General features: G+C 42.2%; 2 protein-coding genes across 4 annotated transcripts in view; both read left to right on the top strand.

Annotated features, from left to right (window-relative positions):
• Window positions 1–1,584: 1,584 nt before the first annotated feature.
• On the top strand, window positions 1,585–3,184 carry LOC129334768 (cell division cycle protein 20 homolog). Its single transcript, XM_054987076.1, has one exon. The coding sequence runs from the start codon at window positions 1,618–1,620 to the stop codon at window positions 3,127–3,129; it is 1,512 nt and encodes a 503-aa protein (XP_054843051.1). The 5' UTR covers window positions 1,585–1,617; the 3' UTR covers window positions 3,130–3,184.
• Window positions 3,185–11,025: 7,841 nt separating this feature from the next.
• Window positions 11,026–19,762, top strand: part of GDA (guanine deaminase) — a 64,423-nt gene continuing 55,686 nt past the window's right edge. For all 3 annotated transcript variants that reach the window (XM_054986324.1, XM_054986323.1, XM_054986325.1), the window contains exon 1: window positions 11,026–11,294. In XM_054986324.1, the coding sequence (XP_054842299.1) occupies window positions 11,172–11,294 (123 nt within the window). In that variant the 5' untranslated portion in view covers window positions 11,026–11,171. The remainder of the gene's footprint in view (window positions 11,295–19,762) is intronic.

Below are 19,762 nucleotides of genomic sequence, written 5' to 3'. Positions count from 1 at the left end.
CAGCATGGGAGAGCAGGCACCATCTTCCTGTCTCCTGATAGTGAGGGGGGGGGACAGGAGAGTGGGTGCCATCTCACCTCCTTGCAACACTAAGGGGGGAGGAAAGTAGGTGCCACCTTTCCACCTACCCCTTCCCACAGTGCAGGGAGAAGAAGGCAGTGGGTGCCATAAGAGCAAGTGCTTCTTTCTGCCTCCCCTGCAGCATTTCTCCACAGCGGGGGGGGGGGGGGTAAGGAGAGCAGGAGCCCTTTTCCATATCACATTGGCAAAGTCTATCTGTATAGGGTACCTTACAGTATCTCCCATATAAAATTGCTGAAGGAGCAGCATTAAGATGTGCAAAAATAAATGCTCTGCAATAGCGAGGAGCTGTTAAGGGTTTAATGTAGGCTGTGATGGTTGGAGATGGAGAATGCCAAAGAACTGGGTTAAGCATATTCTCCAAGCGCGTATAACTGAGCTAGAGTAATCTAGATCTATTATTTGTTTCTTGATGGTTGATAAAGATTAACTCTTCCCAAATATCAGTATATCTTCCTTTACTAACCATAGGCTAAATAGTTTTTTATCTATTTCTTGCATCCAGTGCGAGAAGTATTGGTCTTGATTTAGCTCGCAAAGCAGACCATCCATCTTTGTGGAGAAGAAAACCTTTAGCCTGTGTTTGAATGCATGCAGCCATGCCTTGGCTTCAATAGAGCCCTGACCCAGTTCTAATCTTAAGGCTATCCCAGCTATACATTTTGGGGTTCCTGTGATACATCACAGAAAATGGCAAAGTGGATAATCTAAATTCTCGTTTACTTGGAGAATCCATACTGAAACTCCATAAAGGAGTTGTGGAATGATTTTCATATTAAATATACACAAACCTCCTGGGATGTATTTGCCTCCCTTGGAAAAAAAAAGCGTTCAACTGCTGATCCCAAAGGTTTAATTTTATTTGTTACAAATTTAAAAAGAGATTGCCAGTTACAGAGGGAGTCAAAGACCACCCCCAGGTATGGAAATTTGGAGACTTACTCTAATTGGACACCATCAGGTCTCCAGACTGAGGGGGCAGTTTTTTAAGCTTTGAAGAAGACCATAACCTTTGATTTTGAATAGTTGATCTTTAGTTCTTTATCTTTACAGTATTTTGAAAAGCAACTTAAAAGTCTTCTCAGTCCAACCTGAGCGTGGGACATAAGAATGGCATCATCCAATAAAGAAGTAAATTTAACGCATTTGAAGATAGATACGAAGGATGGAATTCTTCTGAGGAAAGGACTGTTGCAAGGTCATTCAAATACAAAGTAAAAGTGCTAAAAGACAACCTTGCTTCACTCTTCTGTCAAGGTGAATACACTCTGTAAGTTCTCCCTTTTCTCTACAGCAGAGTTGAGCCACACACGAGCAGAGATTTTTTATTAGCCAGAGAAATCTTTTATCGATTGAAGTGCGTTCCAGGTTTTCTCACAGTCTGCTCCTAGATATTATGTCAAAAGCTCTCTTAGACCCAACGACCGTTACGTTCAAAATCACCAATAGTGGTGCTAGGTGGCGAATTTAAAATCCTGCAAGGGGAAAACAGTACGAAGAGTTTCGTTTGGAGCTGTAGAAACGCATTTCATCCGGATGGCACAGTTCCTATTTGAGAGTGACTTGCATGGGCTGTTGAAGTTGGATGCTCCTATACCCAATGCACCTCCTGCACGATGGCAGCGCAAAGCCAAAGAAGCTGTTATTAGCACTGGCCCCTCTCCAGACACCACTCTTTCACCCATGAAGCCAGTCAACAGGTCTCATAGCACCAGCAAAACTCCCTCCAAGACACCAGGCAAGGCTGGCTCCAAAACACAGAATACTCCAAACAAAACTGGAGGGGACAGGTACATTCCTAATCGCAGTGCCATGCAAATGGATGTGGCCAACTTCCTCTTGACCAAAGAGGACTCCTCTGATGAGACACCTACAAAGAAGGAGCATCAGAAAGCCTGGGCAATGAATCTGAACGGCTTTGATGTAGAAGAGGCAAAAATCTTGCGTCTGAGTGGGAAGCCCCAGAATGCCCCTGAAGGCTACCAGAACAATCTCAAAGTGCTCTACAGCCAGAAGAACACTCCAGGCTCGACTCAGAAGACTGGTAGATACATAGCCTCCATGTCAGATCGGATTCTAGATGCCCCAGATATCCGCAATGACTACTATTTGAACCTTATTGACTGGAGCTCCCTCAACTTTCTGGCTGTGGCTTTGGATAAAACTGTGTATCTGTGGAACTATGATTCTCGAGAAATAATCCAGCTCATGCAGATGGACCACCCAGATGACTACATCTCCTCTGTGTCTTGGATTAAAGAAGGAAATTATCTTGCAATTGGCACAAGTAATGCAGAGGTCCAGTTGTGGGACGTCCAGCAAAAGAAGCGTCTACGAAACATGATCAGCCACTCATCCCGTGTGAGCTCCCTAAGTTGGAATAATTACATCCTTTCCAGTGGGTCACGGACTGGTCACATTCATCATCATGATGTTCGTGTGGCAGAGCACCATGTGACAACATTGGCTGGCCATACACAAGAAGTGTGTGGGCTTAAATGGGCACCTGATGGTCGTTACATAGCTAGTGGGGGAAATGACAACCTGGTAAACATTTGGCCAAACACCCAAGGGGACAATGGGAGGTATTGTCCTGTGCAAACATTCACACAGCATCAGGGAGCTGTTAAGGCTGTGGCTTGGAGTCCATGGCAGTCCAATGTCCTGGCAACAGGAGGTGGAACCAGTGACAGGCATATCAGGATCTGGAATGTATGTTCGGGCACCTGTCTAAACACTGTGGATGCACAGTCTCAGGTGTGTGCTATCCGCTGGTCTACAAATTACAAAGAGCTTGTATCTGGTCATGGCTTTGCTCAGAACCAGCTTGTATTGTGGAAATACCCAACCGTGTCCAAGGTGACAGAGTTGAAAGATCACACTGCTAGAGTACTAAGCCTGACTATGAGCCCAGATGGGTCCACAGTTGCATCAGCTGCAGCAGATGAGACATTGAGACTTTGGCGCTGTTTTGAGCTGGACCCATCACGGAAGAAAGATAAAGAAAGTAACACCAAGAGCAGCATTATTCATCAAGGCATCCGCTGAGTCTTGTCTCATTCCTCTCCCACCCTATTTGCTTTATGTACAGAATTTTAAACAATTTAATAAATTTCACTCTGCTTCCCTAAAAAAAAAAAAAAAAGCTCTCTTAAGATCTGTGAATGCAACATACAGTTTAACTTTGGGTGGTGAGGAGTATTTTTTGACTAGGTGGGCTAAGCTCAAACAATGATCTTGAGATGCAAAGCCCTTTCTAAAGCCTATTTGTTCCCACCCAAAGATGTTGTTTAAGGTTATCCATTCCTCTAATTTGAGGTAAAGATATGATGTATACAGCTTTGCCACTGACAAGAGAAGACTAATAGGGCAATAATTTGCTGGGTCTGATATAGGACCTTTCTTAAAGATTGGAACAATGATAGAATGCATCCAGATTGGAGGACTCTTCTCTGAAAGGTTAATCTCAGAGAAAATTGGCGCTAAAATCATAGCCCATCATGCTGGATTAGCCTTGAGCAAATTATTAGGCACTAAATTGCTCAGCTGTGAATCAGTACGCTACTGGTTTGAATCCCACTACTGTCATGAGCTCAGTAGGTGGCCTTGGGTAAGCCATTCCTCTCAGTCCCAGCTTCCCAGCTGTATTGTGGGGACAATAATAAAACTGACTTGTTCACTGCTTGGGGTGGAGCGCTAATCTGTCTAGAAGAGCGGTATATAAATGCAGTTGTCGTTGTTGTTGCTGTTGTTATTAAGCTCAACTGGGGCTTTGCCAAAGTGTATGCACTTAATCATGGAGGTAACTTCCATCTCAGTAATATCAGGCCGGGGGAGAGGGGCGGTCAGCAGGGATCAAATCACATGGAAGAGGATTTTCAGAGGAGAACATTTCCTTAAAAAATAACACCCATTCTGAAACAAAGTTACAATAAGAGGGAGGTAGTCTTCTACCTAAATTTCTAGAGGTCAATGACCAAAAGAGCCTAGAATCTTTGTTGTTTACTACAGAAATCAGGGGCCCTATATCCTGTACATTTCCTCTTTTTCTCCTGTTTAGTGTGTTCCTATATTGACCTTTAAGACCGAGCAATTCCCTTAGAACTCCCAGTGTATGATGCCTATCTTCCATACAGGTATATTTTTTCATTGGTTCTATTTGCCTATAACAAAATAAATTCTATTTATACAATTCTGTTATGTTTGAACCTAGTGCTTATTATACAAGAGCTTTTAGCTAATAATAAGTCAAAGCATTTTGTAACTTGCTAGTGTTTTCCACTAAACTCAGCTACATAATATAAAATTAAATGACTTATGTAATGGAGTAATAATTAACTATCATGACAGGAACTTGTACCTTCAGAGCAAATGGTTTCAACTCTGTGACTTCTGTTTCATGTTACAGAAAATACTAATACTAATAGTAAAGAACCATAATTAATATCTGTAATATATACAATAATATAATAACAATGCAGGGTTTGTACTGAATCTTTTTCTGTTAGAAGCACTCAGGTTTATTATTCTAAACAAAAAGAGTGTTCTGTAAACAATGCATTAAAATCAATTTTCTCTGTAGCAAGAGGAGCACAATGTACTGAACTTGAAAAGGGAGAAATGACAGATTGTATTTTAAAGTGATGGCCTTCCTCATTGTTTTTTAAAAATGATGTGTAGGTTTTGCGGTTCAATTTCAGATGTGAACCTCATTAGTGGAGGGGGGAAACTTGTTTCTGATCATTAAGACAAACCTAAGTGTTTCATTAACACAAACATAAGTGCAACCAATTATCCATAAAATCTATAATAATAAGAGCTAAATGCCAGTGGGTCAAGGCACAAAACCATTAAAGGATCTCTGCTGCAAAACAAACTTAACTAATTTTCAAAAAGCCAAAAGGAAAGGAGTGATGCAACCTTCCAGGAGCTTGGAATTTCACAATGATGGGACCACCACAGAAAGGGCCTTGCTCCCTAAGCAGCCTCTTATTTTTTTCCTTCATTCAGTGCAGAACAGGACACCAATAATTGCCTCACTTCCTGGACAGATTCATACTGATAAGCATCATTCTTCAAGTATACTGATTCTAAGCCATTTGGGACTTTGATGGTCAACACTATTATTTATTTATTTCATATTTGTATTCCACCCTCCCCGCAAGCGGGTTCAGGTTGGATAACAACGTTCAAATCATTTTAAAATGTTCCATATTAAAACATTAAAACATCATATAAAAATAGCAGCACTCTTTGCCTGGCGGCAGCAATACAACTATTAACGAACAATACAGCAGTACAACTAGATATCTTGGATTCAGTTCATAGTTAGAACATATCAGTCTCCATTTATGTTTACATGTGGACATAGCTATGTAAGAACTTTGTCCACAAAATCTACATGTTATACAAGAAATGTGGGAACTTGTCCAAGGGGACTTGGCAAACCTGTTGTTGAGCCAAGATTTGAATTTAAAATTTTGAGGTCTACCACAACCCTCTAGGTTCAGTAACTTTCTAACAGCTGAAAGCTAAAGCAGATAATATCATTGTGCTGGGATGTGGCTATGCAGAGTATTAGTTCCAGCCAGCCCATTGATCTGAACAAATCAAGATTCATTTAAACTCAGGGTGCAATCCTAAGGACAAATACATAGAAGTGCACTTCCTCTAAATTGTTATTTAGTATATTTATCTTTCTGCTAAAATCGAAAGTGTGGTATGCAAATAATTTTTGGTTGAATGGTGACTTAAGTAAATGAAGCGCTGGGTTATTGCTTAAGGGCAGTAATAATGTTCTAGCCTTAAATAATGAGGCTAGAACATTAAATAAATAACATTAAATAAATAATGTTCTAGCCTTAAATGCATTGTTTTCTGACTGATGGATTTCTGAGAGTCCCTGGAAAAACTCTCTTTAATGCCAAGAAAACTGGGAAATAGACCTTGAACTACCATTATCACCCAAAGCAGACTGTTCAATCCAGTTAAACAGCAGTTAGTGCTTTTCTAAAATAAAAGAAACAGATCTTCTGAAAAAATGTACAACTCTATAGAATAGTTAGCCATTACATTAATTAAGTAACATAGCAAAACAGAATGGGGTTTTAATACCATATGGCAGAACAATTCTTTAGGTGCCATTTTCCTTTGTGCTTTTGACGGTTAATTTGCAACCACCATCCAGGAACTTAAGTCATGCTGATATCTCAAAATTCATCATGGATTTATACGTATATTTATATGTACACTACTATTGGTCTACCAGTTTATATTCAATGATGGCCACTCCCATTTGAACACTACAAGAACATGTGGATCATATTCTGAGCTTGAAACCAGGCTGTCTATATATGCTGTCTATATATATATGAAGAGCGCTGTGGCTTTCCAAAGCTTAAGCTACAATAAAGTTGGTTAGTCTTAAAGATGCTACTGGACTCTTTGCTGTTTTGCTACTGCAGACTAACTCGGCTGTCTGGATCTATATATATGCAGTGCCTTTTCTGTGAATGTAAGAAGACCCCTGCTGGATCAGACCAACAGTCCCATCTAGTTCAGCATTGTTTCACACGGTGGCCAACTGGTTGTCCTGGAGGACCAACAAACATGGCATAGAAACTAAACCCTGATGTCACTTCCTAGCAGTGGGTTTCAGAGGCTTCCTGTCTCTGAACATAGAAGTTCCCTCTACTCACAATGTGTAGTAGTATGAACAGGTTCTTCTACATGGTTGCTTTGAAGCATGGCAGAGTGATGATTTGCAAGTCTCAGCTATTGTGTTAGTTTGTGTGTGTGTATGTTTAGTTTTTGTAATTTGTTCCTTTTTTCCATTTCATAAGCTGCTTTTGATCACTCTGGGGAGAAAAGCAACAAAAAGGCTTAAATCTCAGTGGCTACATATACAGACGACAGACCCCATGCAGATGTGCACATTCATACAACTGGTGCCTCTGTCTGAGTATGACTCAGCAGCAACCCCGCATAAGCCTCAGGCACCCACAGGGACGAAGTGACATCAGATGTGAACCAGTTGTAAGAATGCCAGTGTGGTAGAGTGATGTCACTGGATTGGATTGATACTAAATTGGCTGTTCCCACAGATTTCTCCTTCTTGCTGCACACACCCCTCATGTCATCCCTCTGGGTCTCCTGTCCCTCAGGAGCGGCATTTCATGGGGATCATTGAGCTGCAGTGGGAGGAGGGAGGCAGGTAAGTTCATTCTCTCATTAGAAAATTTAGTCTTGATCCAACCTACTGTGTGCCTGAATCAGAGTCCCCTGCAGCCTGCCACTCCCACTTCCTCAAACTGCTTTGTATATAAAATTTCATTTGCTCTCTGATTCTTGAACCTTGGGAATGTTTACCTTATGTAGCAAGTAACTCTTTTTGAACTAGCCAACAGTTTCATTTTAACTTTCCCATGCAACAAAATTTACTCTTAAAGATTTTCTGAGCCAAAAACGATAGTTGAAGTTTCTCTCCCCCCCCGCAAGCCACACAAAGCAAAGGAAAGAATCCTATTTAGGCAACAACTGCTTGTGCTTCCTTAGAGAAGACTCTTCCTGCTTTGCGAACTGAACTTTGACTGTCATAAAAAGAATGTGAGGATCTTGCTCCATACATATGTTATCTGTTGCATCTAATAATTACTTGTAACTGCTCAAAGGCTGAGCCTTGGATCTCCCCACCTTGGCACTTGTTGTGATAGGCAACTCAGCATGCCTTGGACATTGGGGAGTGCTACGTGTGTCTCTGTGTCTGTGTCACTTTCCTGATAAGCAAGTTGCTTGTCTTTGTTTAAGGTGGAAACACCTCCTGACTCCTCTTCTCTCGCTGTCTCCCTTGAGAGAGTATCCTCTCTTGCGTCCTGGCCTCCGAACGGAAGTTGCATCTACCCCTCTCTCTCTCGAAATGGGGAATTTCCCTCTTACACTCATACAGCCTGGATGACGCACAAGTCCGCTGTGCCATTGGGAAAGTACTGCTTTAGACTAGGACTCCTAACCAATCCAACTTCCATCTGTCTAATCTGGCAAAGAGACGAATCCCCACATTGTTATATGTGGATGATATGGTCATTCTATCCTACTCAGAAGCAGGGCTCAGAAGAGCCCTCCAGCACTTATGGCCTGCTGTAAAGAGGAGCAGTTAACAATCAATTTCCCTAAGACCAAAGTTCTTGTCTTCACCAAAAGATTTATCAAACACAAGTGACAGATTGATTGTCATGAGATTGACCAAGTTAAAACATTCAGATATTTTGAAGTAATTTTCCAGTTGTCTGGCTCATGGAGAGCTGTTTTCCCATGTAATTGAGAATGCCCAAAGAGCAGTCAGAGCAACTTCAATTTTTTTTTAAACAAAAGAAGGTTCTCATATACCATATGCAATAAACATCTTTCAGGACAAGGTAATTATCTCATCTAGAGGCAATTCAATACAAATTCCTCACATCATATTTGGGGTGCCTCATTGTGTAGAGGAGGGGCTGCTTCCACTTGAAGCACACGGCTGGTTCCAAGCTATGTGTTTTTGGCTCAGCCTTCTCCTCCCGCCCCAGCTAATTTTACTAATTCTCTCAGACAACTGTCGTTCAGAGCGGGTGAGAGCAGTTGTGGAGAAATTACAACTATCTGGTTTCTCCTGTCCAGCCATACTGAATCTTAGGTACTTGGAAGCCAGAGCATTAATTAAACAGAGAATACAGGATCCAGCCCTTCAAGATGATAGATTACAGGCCCATTCTGCTCCAGTAGTCAGGAACTGTGACAAAAATTTTGTCCCACAAATTACCTTTACACACTAGAACTTCCTAAATGCCACAGAACTTTTACTTTGGCCTTTTTTAATATGCTACCATCTGCTCTTCTTGAACCGAGATATGCACGTATCCCATACTCCCAATGTCTCTGCCCTGTCAATCTGGCACAACAGACACAATTGAACATGTCCTTTTAGATCGTTCATTCTATAAGGACACTTAGAAAATGTACATTATCCCAATTATATCCAAATATCCAGGCAGAGCCAATGACTTTTATACTTCTCCTAGTTGACTGTTTTAATGAAACTACTTTTAAGGTGGCAAGATTCTACATACTGGTGTGTTCAACTGGGAAGCAGTTGGTCTAGTATTTTAATATTCTTATCACTTCTAGATTTATAATTCCTGCATATTTGCTTATTTTGTGTATTATTTTTATGTATTGTGTACTGCAGATGTTTTGGTAATGATTAAATGAGGATGATGATGATGATATCTAAGACTCTTGTTCTTCTATAGGATATTGCGGTGAATGGAATCTACCTCAATAAACTGTAAGTTCTATCTTTTCTACAATTTAATTGCCTGAAGGTTAATTATTGCACATTGGGGAAAATGCTTCTGACAGGGTAACTCTGCTACCAAACAAAATATAACTATTTCTAATAGGTACAGTTAACCTTGGGCAGCTGCCAAGCAGCATTTTTGCTGCAAAATGACTGAAATGGTCCAGCTTTACCTCCTTTTCCCTTGCCAGTCACCACTTCATCTGCACAGTGGGTTGCATTAACTCCCCCCTTGGATCATGGAGAGTCATGTCAGGCAGCTGAATTCAGTGTGTGCTGTGACTCCCTGGGGCTGTGTGAATGCATACATGAGTGAAACAGGCTTCAATGATGAGACAGAAAAAGATGAAAGCAAACAAAGACCCCTTACGAAATGCAGTATTTAATTGTAGCCACTGGACAACTGACGATCTGAATACTGTTTCTCCATGTGGCCGGCTGCCAAGTGGTGAGAAGCAGTGGCGAGTCTGGTGGGCAGCAGGGAGAGTAGGACTTCCATTGTTGTAGCGTGCATAGGCAAGGTGTTGGAGATTGCACTGCACTGTACCATGCTGTTTTAATGAGTAGCCTGACACATAGGATCAGACTTCTTAAGAGCAGCAGAGGAGCCCTGATTGCCACTGGGGAGCACCACACAAGCTGGGTCTGTAGGTGTATCAGCATCCCTATCAGTAATAACTTACAAGATGCACTAGAGAGTTCTGGTTTGTATTCAATTTGTGCATTTGCTCTAAAATTGCAATATACAACTCTGACATGTTTCCATTTCCCCTTAATGAGTCATTGTCACTACATATATCTTTATCTAGTTTTGTATAGCAGGCTGGAGCATTTCACACTTCAGCCTTTCTGGTCTGAACAAAGCCCATAGCACACCTGAGAGACGGGGTGGACATCGTCTCCAGAGACAGGAGAGTGAGATCCAAAGCTGGGTCACATGTCTCTTGAAAAAACTGAGCTGAATTTTTAGCATTGGATGTAAAACTAATCATCTTAGGGAATCAATGCAAGAGTCATTTCTATTGATTTCAATGGAAAACATGTTCTTTCACACATGCCCAAACCGAGATGAAATTATTAGGGACTGGGCTACACGTTGTTTTGCAACTCTGCCCTCCTCAATAATGAGATGTCATGACAAAAAATCAATCGTTGATTCTCATCTCGTGTTATCTATAGGACTGAAAGCCAGGCAGTGGGGAGCAGAATCTCCTTTAGCAGGCATTACTATTATAAATGACTGGGGCTGGGCTGCAGTCTGGGACCCACCGGTTCGTCGTGCAATGATGGCTGCTGTTCCTTGGTGATCTTGATTTTGGGAAAAGAGCTTTTTGTGGCGCGGCTCCTTCGCTACCGTGAGGAGTGGCTTTTATTACCGAAAGAGCGAGTGAGTCAGAGCCACGTCGCTCCTCCCGCACTCAGGACAGGCTGAGGTGAGGGAGAGTCGCGCACCGCTTCCACCCCGCCTCCTTCTCAGCCAGGCTCGAGCCGGACACTTTGCCGAGTTGCAGACTCCACTGGGCGGGAATGAAGCGGAGGGTGGGGAGCCTGCCAGTGCTTGTAACCACACCCCAAAGGGGGAAAGTCTTCGGGTGGGGGTGGAGAGATGGTGACAGGTGCTGCGGGAGCTGCTCTTGGCATCGAAAGAGGAAGGACGTCGGCTCCTGGGCGCCTCTGCGGGGAGGCCGGCAGCGGCAGCGGGCACCCGCGGTAGCCGTCTCCCGCCTCGCCCCGGTCGGCCGCTGAGGCGCGCGCAATGGGCTCTCCTCAGGTATCGCCGCTGGCGCACATCTTCAAGGGGAGCTTTGTGCACTCCAGCCGCTCTTCGCCGATGGACATTCTGCAAGGCCACCTGTTGGGGGTTGAGGAGAGCGGGAAGGTGAGCCCGGCGCGAGGGGAGGCGGCTGGCACGTGCGCGGCTGGTGGACGCGCCTCGCCAAACACGAGGGCGTGGGTGGCGGCGAGGGCAGCGCGGGAGACGGGGAGCCGTGGGGAGAAGGGCCAGACACGGGGGTTGTATAACCCATAGATTGGGGTGTGCGGGGGTGCGGATTCCAGTTGCTGGAGGGCTGTGGCAAGGGAGGCGGTGCGGGGTGTAAAGGGGCCACGAGGGTTATATAAGACTGGACTGGGGGTGGGGAGGCAACGCTGAGGCGGAGGTGTGACCAAGAGAGATGAGGGGAGGCGGGCCTTCACTGGAACGCCCGTCCTCCTAGGAGACGCGGAATCAGTCCCTCGCAAATCGAGGCACGCATGGTGAACACACACACATCACACAAAGCAGCAGGCTGGATTTAGTGTGTCACAGCACTGTTCTGCAGGGTTAGTGTTCAGCCCAAAGAGAGCGCAGGCGATGTTGCTGGAAGGGCACGGTGGGAACCCAACCTGCAGTGTGGTGCCGTCTTAAAATGGCAGTCTGGGGAGATCTTGGCAGACTGACTAAACGAGATGGTGCCAAATGCAAAAGATCGCAGGTTGTGCCGAGGCGTGTTGGGATAGTCCTGGAAGGCGGGATAGGTTTTATTGCATGACGAGTTTTCGGAGTGAGTTTTTTTAGTTGAAGCCAGAAGCATAGAGAAAAATGCTATAAAATGATAATACAATTTCTGGACATTGTCTTACGTAAGGACAACGTGTTTGGAATGTGCATTGATAATTCATATAGACTTAATAATATGATAATTCATATATACTCAATTCATATATATGCTCGAGAAAGCTCAATGTTAACAATATTTAGGTTGCTTCTTAAAAGTAGAAATGATGCTGCTGTCTGAGCTTGCATTGCTTACATAGATTGCACAGGCAGGTTCATAAATCTGCACTGAAATAATGAAACACTGTCTTGTTTTACAGTTCTGTTACAATCCTGATTTCTTATGCATATAAGTATATGTTAGGAAATTGACAATCTACTTTGCCTTTATTTCAGACTCTAAGGGAGGGAATAGTTCTAAACAGTAAGTGTTTATAACCATTCCCTCCCTGAGAGTCTGAAAATACAATAGTGTTTATTAAATGTAAAGCATAAATTAGTGCTAAGGTTTCTGAAGTAAAATTATAATATTTAAGAGTTTATGAGAGTATTTGAATATATGATAGAAAGGAAATGTTGCATGCTGGCACGAAGACTATGAATAAGAAATTACTGCTGAAAGTATGTATGGTTTATTCTGGGATATAAAAAGCAGTTAACGGATTTCTTGGCATTGTTTGTCATAAATACTGGTCACATATGCTTCAGGTGTGTATCAGTAATTCATATAAATATAATACTTTAAATATCTCTGAGGATTTTTAAAATAGTAATGCTAGAAAAAACTCATTGGGTGGAGCATGGTTAATGGATTTTAAAAAGCACAAATTATGCTCAGTGTTTCTGTTAGATTCATATGATTTGAAATTCAAAGCTGTGGCTGCCCTGAAAATTTCCAGCTATATAATGGGTTGATCCTATCTATAGCTGTGAATAATCATTCCTCCCTGAGATTGCTTCCCAGATTAATAATAAATGAATATGATTCATCTGCAGATCTGCTTTATAAGTGGCTTACAGAACATATATCCACAAGACTGGCTTTTTAAAAGCCATATATTTACATCACTGAATAGATTACTCCAATCAGCCTTGTAAATAACTGTTTCCCACCCCCGTTCTGCTCCTCTGTGTTGTTCAATTCCCAAAAAGTACATTTATAATAAATATCATATTGCGTTCTTGTATTTTATGCATTTCAGTTTCTCCAAATATATGTTTGGTTTCTTCCTCCACTTATTGAACCTGCAAATACAAATTTTGCTGAGCCATTACTCAGATAATATTGCTTAATGCTTGCAGGCTTTGCTGCTTTGGCCATCTGGCCTTATGTATTCTTAGAGCCAGCAAACACTTGTCAGTAATTAGATGCTCTTTTAATGAGTTGTGCAATCATATGTTCCACGTTCATCTTTAAGTAAGTGCTTAAAACCTTAATGCAGTTGATTATTGTGCATGTATGTGCAGACAACGTATGATTGCAGGGAATAATAAATAAGTATGTTTGGCATAGCAGTGATATCTGATTCATGCGTTGCAGCTTCTGTTCTACAGACTATTTAATAGTCCCTTTCTTCGTTTCCTCAGACCACATATTTTATATACAATAGTAAACGAAGCTTTGCAAGCTGGCTTTATTATCATATATTTTTATAATATGCTAAAATGAAACTCAGCAACAGGTTGTCCTAGAGTCAATGCCATTCCATCGAGAAGTGCCACCTGGCCCCCAGATGCCAACACAAGCCAGAGAGAGATAGAGAGAGAATGGTAGTCTCAGCAAATGTGGATTGATGGCTCATTGTTCAGCTCCCTTTTTGAAACAGGCCATTGGCATATCTGGTTGCTGATTAGGCTTTTGGGGAGGGGAAAGGGAAAGGCTGGCCCTAAAGTATTCTCATGAGATTCAGAACCATCTCCTCCAATACTATCCAGCCTGCAAGTTAAGATCTGCCTCTTGAGCCCCGCTCTCTGTTGCCCCCACCTTCAGAGTTGAGGTGGGTGGAGCCTATAAACAGAGCATTTTCTGTGGTAGCACCTCACTTATTAGAACACTGTCCCTCTTGAAGCTCGCCTGATGCAGCTTAACTTTCTTTTAGGATTGAGGGCAAAACACATCTTTTTACCCAGGATTTTAATTAGAGGTTTTATCTTACCATCTTAATGGTCTAATTCTATTCTATGGATAATTTTTACTCTGTTTATGTCTAATGACTTGCTTTTATCTTGTTATGTTGTTTTAGTCGTAAGCCATCTTGAGCAGGACACTGAAGAGCGGGCATAGAAATAACCCAAATAAATAAGTAAACAAACAAACAAACAAACAAACAAATGAGATGAATGTGTTAAGGATAATGTTGCAGGAGTGAAGGCAAACTTAAGCTTTCTCCTCCTGATCCTCTTTTTTAAAAACTGGACTTATTTACTGCTGCCACTCTAGCTAGCCTCTTACAGTTTAACCATGCTCTCTAGTGCTATCATCCTAAAATAAACTTCCTAATGGAAAGAAATATAAGCCCAGGGAGCAGACCATGCAACAAGCCCAGATCCCAATTCTGCCCCTATATCATCTCAGGCCACAGTATTACAGGATCTAATAATGTCAGCCATACTATTCTCCTCTAATGTGGTATGTACAATTATCTGTCAACAATGCTGATCCACAGTCTACATAGGACAAAGATGTCAGTCTCCAAAACAAAGAATTAATGGATAAAAATTTGACATAAAAAATAGCTAATGCAGAAAACGTTTCAGTCTACTAGGCTTTATTTTGGGCTGATCTGTAAGCCAGCTTTCTTCTTCAAAGGAACTTCAAAGAAAAAATGCTGAATTATAATTTTTCAATCATTGGACTATCAACAAAGAGTTAATCAGAGTTCTCATTTTCTCAGAGAGTTAATCAGAGTTCTCATTTTAGCCACTGCAGGTGTTAAATTACTTAATATAAGTAGGTTAACTTGTTATCACCAACTACAGCAGCTGCCAGTGTGAATTGTCACTGTACTTACGTAGTTTTGAGTTTTGCATAGAAAAGTCATGATCTGCATTTCCATTTTTTCTTCTTTCCATCAGCCTGTAAAAATTTTGAATTAATCTGTTGAAGTGGGCTCTAGCCTGCAAAAGCTTATGCTTCAATAAATATTAGTCTTTAAGATGTTACAGGATCCCCCTCTTTTTTTTTTAAGCAACAAACTAACATGTCTACTTCCCTGGAATTAGATCTGTCCTGAGGTCCCTGCTATGTTCCTCCAGGCTTTTTCTGTTCCAAAGTCCTCTTTCTTGTGCCCAACAATTTTATGTATGCTAGGCATTTAACAACTCAATTTCATAAAATAGATGAGTATCCAAAGAGCTGTACAACAATCTAAAATAGTTATAAAACAGTCATAAATCATAAAAGCAGTGTTGTGTATCAAACTTCACAAAACGAGACTTGGCCATTTCTGCCTCTTGTTGCAGACCCCTGAGACCCTTGAAATTTTGTACCTAGGAGTCAGTAGACCCTCAGCATAGGGGGCAAAGTGGTTGTCTATAGTAGAAAAAAGAATTGGTGGAAATCATTGCCCTTGTCTCCATAAACAAAATGCTGTTCCATTGGAGGAACAACATGGTTGGATACAGGTTACTGAAACTACTAATATTTATTTTCAAGCTGCATGTGAATGAGACCGTAACAGCAGAAATATTTGCTGCAGATCAAACTGATATTACAGGGACAACTAGAGGGCTACCTTACTTAAAAGTGCCGTCATAAGGACACTGCAGCAAGCAGGGCTGGTGCACCCATTGAGGCCAGGTAGGTGGTGGCCTCAGGGCGCGGGGTGCCAGAGGGGGCGCTGGAGGAGGCGCGGGGGGCGGGAGCGTGCGCCATGGACCTGCAGCCTCCTAGCCTTCCTGCCCCGAGCCGCTACCGCTGCCAGAACACTCCCCCGGCCAGGCTCAGCAGCGGTGGGCAGGCGTCTGCAGCGGCACAGGGAAACTGAGCAGGAGAGCTCAGAGGCCACCTGCGCGCCATCCCAGCTGCTTGCCACAGCAATCGGACTGGCGGCACGTGTGCACCTGTGATGACGTCACACGTGACGTCATCACACAGGCTGGTGTGCGTGTGTGCATGCGCGCACGGGCGCTTGGCCGGCTGGCTGGCCACAGGCGCCAAAAACCCTGGTGCCGCTGCTGGCAGCAAGCCCCATTAGATAGACCTGAGTATGATTCTGAGTAGACATGATGAGTAGCCTGCTTGTCAAACACCAGATATTCATATGAATATGTCAAACCACAATTTTTCAGTGGCGTGCGTTCACATGTTAAGCCATGAGGCATCAAGAGTGATAAGAAACCAAGCAACACTTAACGTGTATATTTCAACAGACTTCTGCTTCATCATTCTAAACAGGTTGAATATTCACAACTGAAGGTTTGTGTGCAAAAGCATCAGAAAATCAAAACCTGGTGTCGGTCTAAACTTTTGCAGCTTAAATGAAAATAACTTTGTGTTTCTTGCTTTGTTGTCTTTACATTGTCTTTCTTCTCAAAGTGACATTCTCATTATTGTGGTACAGCATTGATGCAACTGCAGAGCTGAACCACTGCAACACTCCTTGCTAGAATACTGTATAGGCACTGGCAGCTCCTCTTCCATGACTACAAACCTGCTTCCAAGACTGGCCATCTGGCATTACGTGTCTTTCTTTCACTTACTCTGGTTAGCTAGTTTGTGTTCAGTAAGTGGCGTTAGTCATCCTGTTTCCAGTTTGTATTCAGCATCTCTGTGGCATTTCTTTTATTGTTCATCAGAAAAATCTGAGTTATAAAGCATATGCATCTGTTAAGTAATTGGATAATGCAGATGAATATGCCAAAACATGCCACTTTAAATAATAATAATACTCCCCACCCCAAAGCTGTTGCCTTGCACGAACAGTTAGTGAATAATTCTAGGGTTTCTGTTTTGTATGATCAGCAGCAAATATTTATATGTGAGACCAACCCAATGCCTGAGGAAAGGTTTAATTAATTAAAAACAAGATTTGGTGAATTGCAAATGATGCATCTTCTAACCATCAAGCAGTGTTAAGAGAAAAATCAAATGATTAGAGGTGGAGAGTGGGAAGTAAACACAAATGTGATCTGTTGACCAATTTTTAAATCTGCAGCGCGTCCATGTGTTAACTGATGAATTGATTACTTATAAACGTAAATATATTGACATATTGCAAAATACCAGAGAAAGTACTTGTTTGCAGGTCATGAAAGGGGAATCCCATTTAGTTCAACAAACATGTATGAATGTATGAAGTTGTTTTATATGTAGTAAAACCATTGGTCCATCTAGCTTAAGCCTTTTCCACATGGGGCTTTTTTTCCAGTTCTGACCTCATACAGCTTCAATGTCTCTGCCAAGTTCTGTATACTCGGTCAGAATACTTTGGTTCAGTCTATTATTGCTAACTCCAGGTTGGGAAATTTTTTGGCGATTTTGGGGTGGAGCCTGGAGAGGGTAGGGTTTGGGGAGCGGAAGATGCTCAGCAGGGTATAATGCCATAGAGTCTACCCTCCAAAGTCACAGTTTTCTCCAGCTAAACTAATCTCTGTGGTTTGGAGATGAGTTGTAATTCCGAGAGATCTCCAGTCTCCAAAATGCTTCACAGACTTTTTTGCGTTCTGCACAGTGAAAGGGTGAATCAGCTGCAGAATCAATTTTTCCCAGGGTATTCTGCAGTTTTTCTTCATGCACACAAACCCTGATTTTTTTACAGCGAAGTTTAAAAGACCTCTTTTAAACAGAATGTTTTCTTCTGTGTAAGCCCTGCCTGTTGTCCTCCCTTTTATCCCCCTGCATCCAATACCTGTTTCCTGTGAATGTTTCTTCCTCCACCATTCTTAGCCCCAGTGTCATTGTTTGATGTGTGTATGACCTCAGCAGTAAATTTACACTCCTACCAGCACAAGATTATGTGAGAGTTTTTTGTGTTTTCTGGGTTTTTTTAGTCCAGGTTGTTTTTTCATTTGTAATTTTTTTAAAAAAAACAATAATGTTGCAACATATAATATTGTTATTTTAAAGAAGAGAAAATCCTGCTTAATATTTTAAACTTTCCCGCCAGAATTCCTCAGCCAATCAAAACATAGGATTTTCTTTTAAACTTTGGAGCCCAAGCAGGGGCCGTTTTCACACTGTCTATAAATAGCGCAAGACTCACAGAAGGCTGCTGGCTTTCTTGTGCGATTTTTGACGCCATCGGTTTACAAAACGGCACAAACTGATTTATGGTGTTTTGTAATCGGATGGTGTTAAAAATCACACGAGGAAGTCGGCAGCCTTCCGTGAGTCTCGGGCTATTTATAGACAGTGTGAAAACGGCCAGGGTGAGGTAGAAATTAAGCACAACTCCCTTAATGTCCAAATGCTGCAATGTTGCAATGCATGTGCAAAAATCCATCCAGCCAAAAAAACACGTTGACGAAATCGCTGACATTTGTCTTCCCTCAAAAACCCTGTAGCAGAGACAGGGCATTTTTTAAAGTGCAGAAATAAAAAACAAACACTGCTTTGGTTCAGCTCTCTCAAGTACAGAATTACAGAACCTGAAAATGAATCCAATTTTGGTGAGCTGAATACCTGGAAAACCCGCTGTAAGTATGCCATATGGAAAAGGCCTTAGTTTGTTCTGATTGCCCTTAGCTCTCTAGGGTTTTAGTCAGAACTTTCTCAGTACCTGTTTCCTGTGAATGTAAGTTCTCATCATCAGGGAACTTAATAAAGGACAAGCCCAGACAGCGCACATGATGAGTCCAGTGTGTTCATACAGGTATTTCTGATGCTACCACACAGGATGCCCCATCATAATTATTGCCCCTTCTGCTTTTGCCATCATGGAAGCCAAGCTATATGTCACTATGTGTGGGTAACTGGTTTGAAAACATGTCCTGTTTAGAAGCTTCTGTGCAATATTTTGGTACTATTGAGCAGGTCTGGAGAGGGGGCATATAAATCCCCAAAATAACAGCAGCAATACTGATGATGTTACAGGGGTATTGTGCTGTATTGCAGCTATTGTTGAAATAGTTACAAAATAACTTAAATGGATAATAAATCGTTTGAATACTTGAATGAGGCAGAACCCCTGCAATCTTTTTTGCTGTGGTGGTTTCAGTAACTCTGCTTTTCTCCAGCAACGTTTATATGGTCTGGAGTGGGGTAACACAAGAGGAAATGCCTCTTCTAAGGCATTATCTGCTGTTATATGGGCATATATAATCTAAAGACAAAAACAGTGCCTTTTCTTCAGAAATACAGGCTATTTCATTGACAGATTAAAACTCATGTTATTAATCTATTAAGATTTCTTTAACTGTGTAAGAGCACTAGTTTTCAGACTTGTAAATGCCACATGAATCAATAATTGTCTTGCTGTGTCAGATGGTCAGTCCAGCCCAGCGTCCTATTTCCAAGTGTAGCTTTTAGAAGTTTTGTTGTTGTCACTAATAGCCACTGTTGTATCCAATGTACAAGTGTCTAACTTCTCTTGTAGGCCATCTGAGCAAATATCCAATCAGCCATCAGCAGAGGATAGGGTTGCCAGGTCCCCTTACCTTCCCAGTATGGGGGGGCCCAGCACTCACATTTTTGTCGCTCCTTCCTGAAAGGGATGTCATCATGTAGTAGGGTTGCCAGTCCCCGACTGGGGGCAGGGGATTCCCCGCTCCCACTCTCCACACCCATTTTCCTGGCCAGTGGGGGGAACGCACCTCTTGGGGTGTGCTCCCGGGCTGTGCAGTGGGCTCCTGTGCACCATAGTTGCCCAATC

The sequence above is a fragment of the Eublepharis macularius genome, chromosome 8 (assembly GCF_028583425.1).
Source record: "Eublepharis macularius isolate TG4126 chromosome 8, MPM_Emac_v1.0, whole genome shotgun sequence".
In the NCBI taxonomy this organism is placed as follows: Eukaryota; Metazoa; Chordata; class Lepidosauria; order Squamata; family Eublepharidae; genus Eublepharis; species Eublepharis macularius.
The sequence above is the reverse complement of the archived record's forward strand: the minus strand, read 5'-3'. Positions and strand labels throughout refer to the sequence as shown.

Excerpts from the sequence above, each read along its gene's own strand:
- LOC129334768 (XM_054987076.1), top strand. The coding sequence starts at position 1,618 with ATGGCACAGTTCCTATTTGAGAGTGACTTGCATGGGCTGTTGAAGTTG.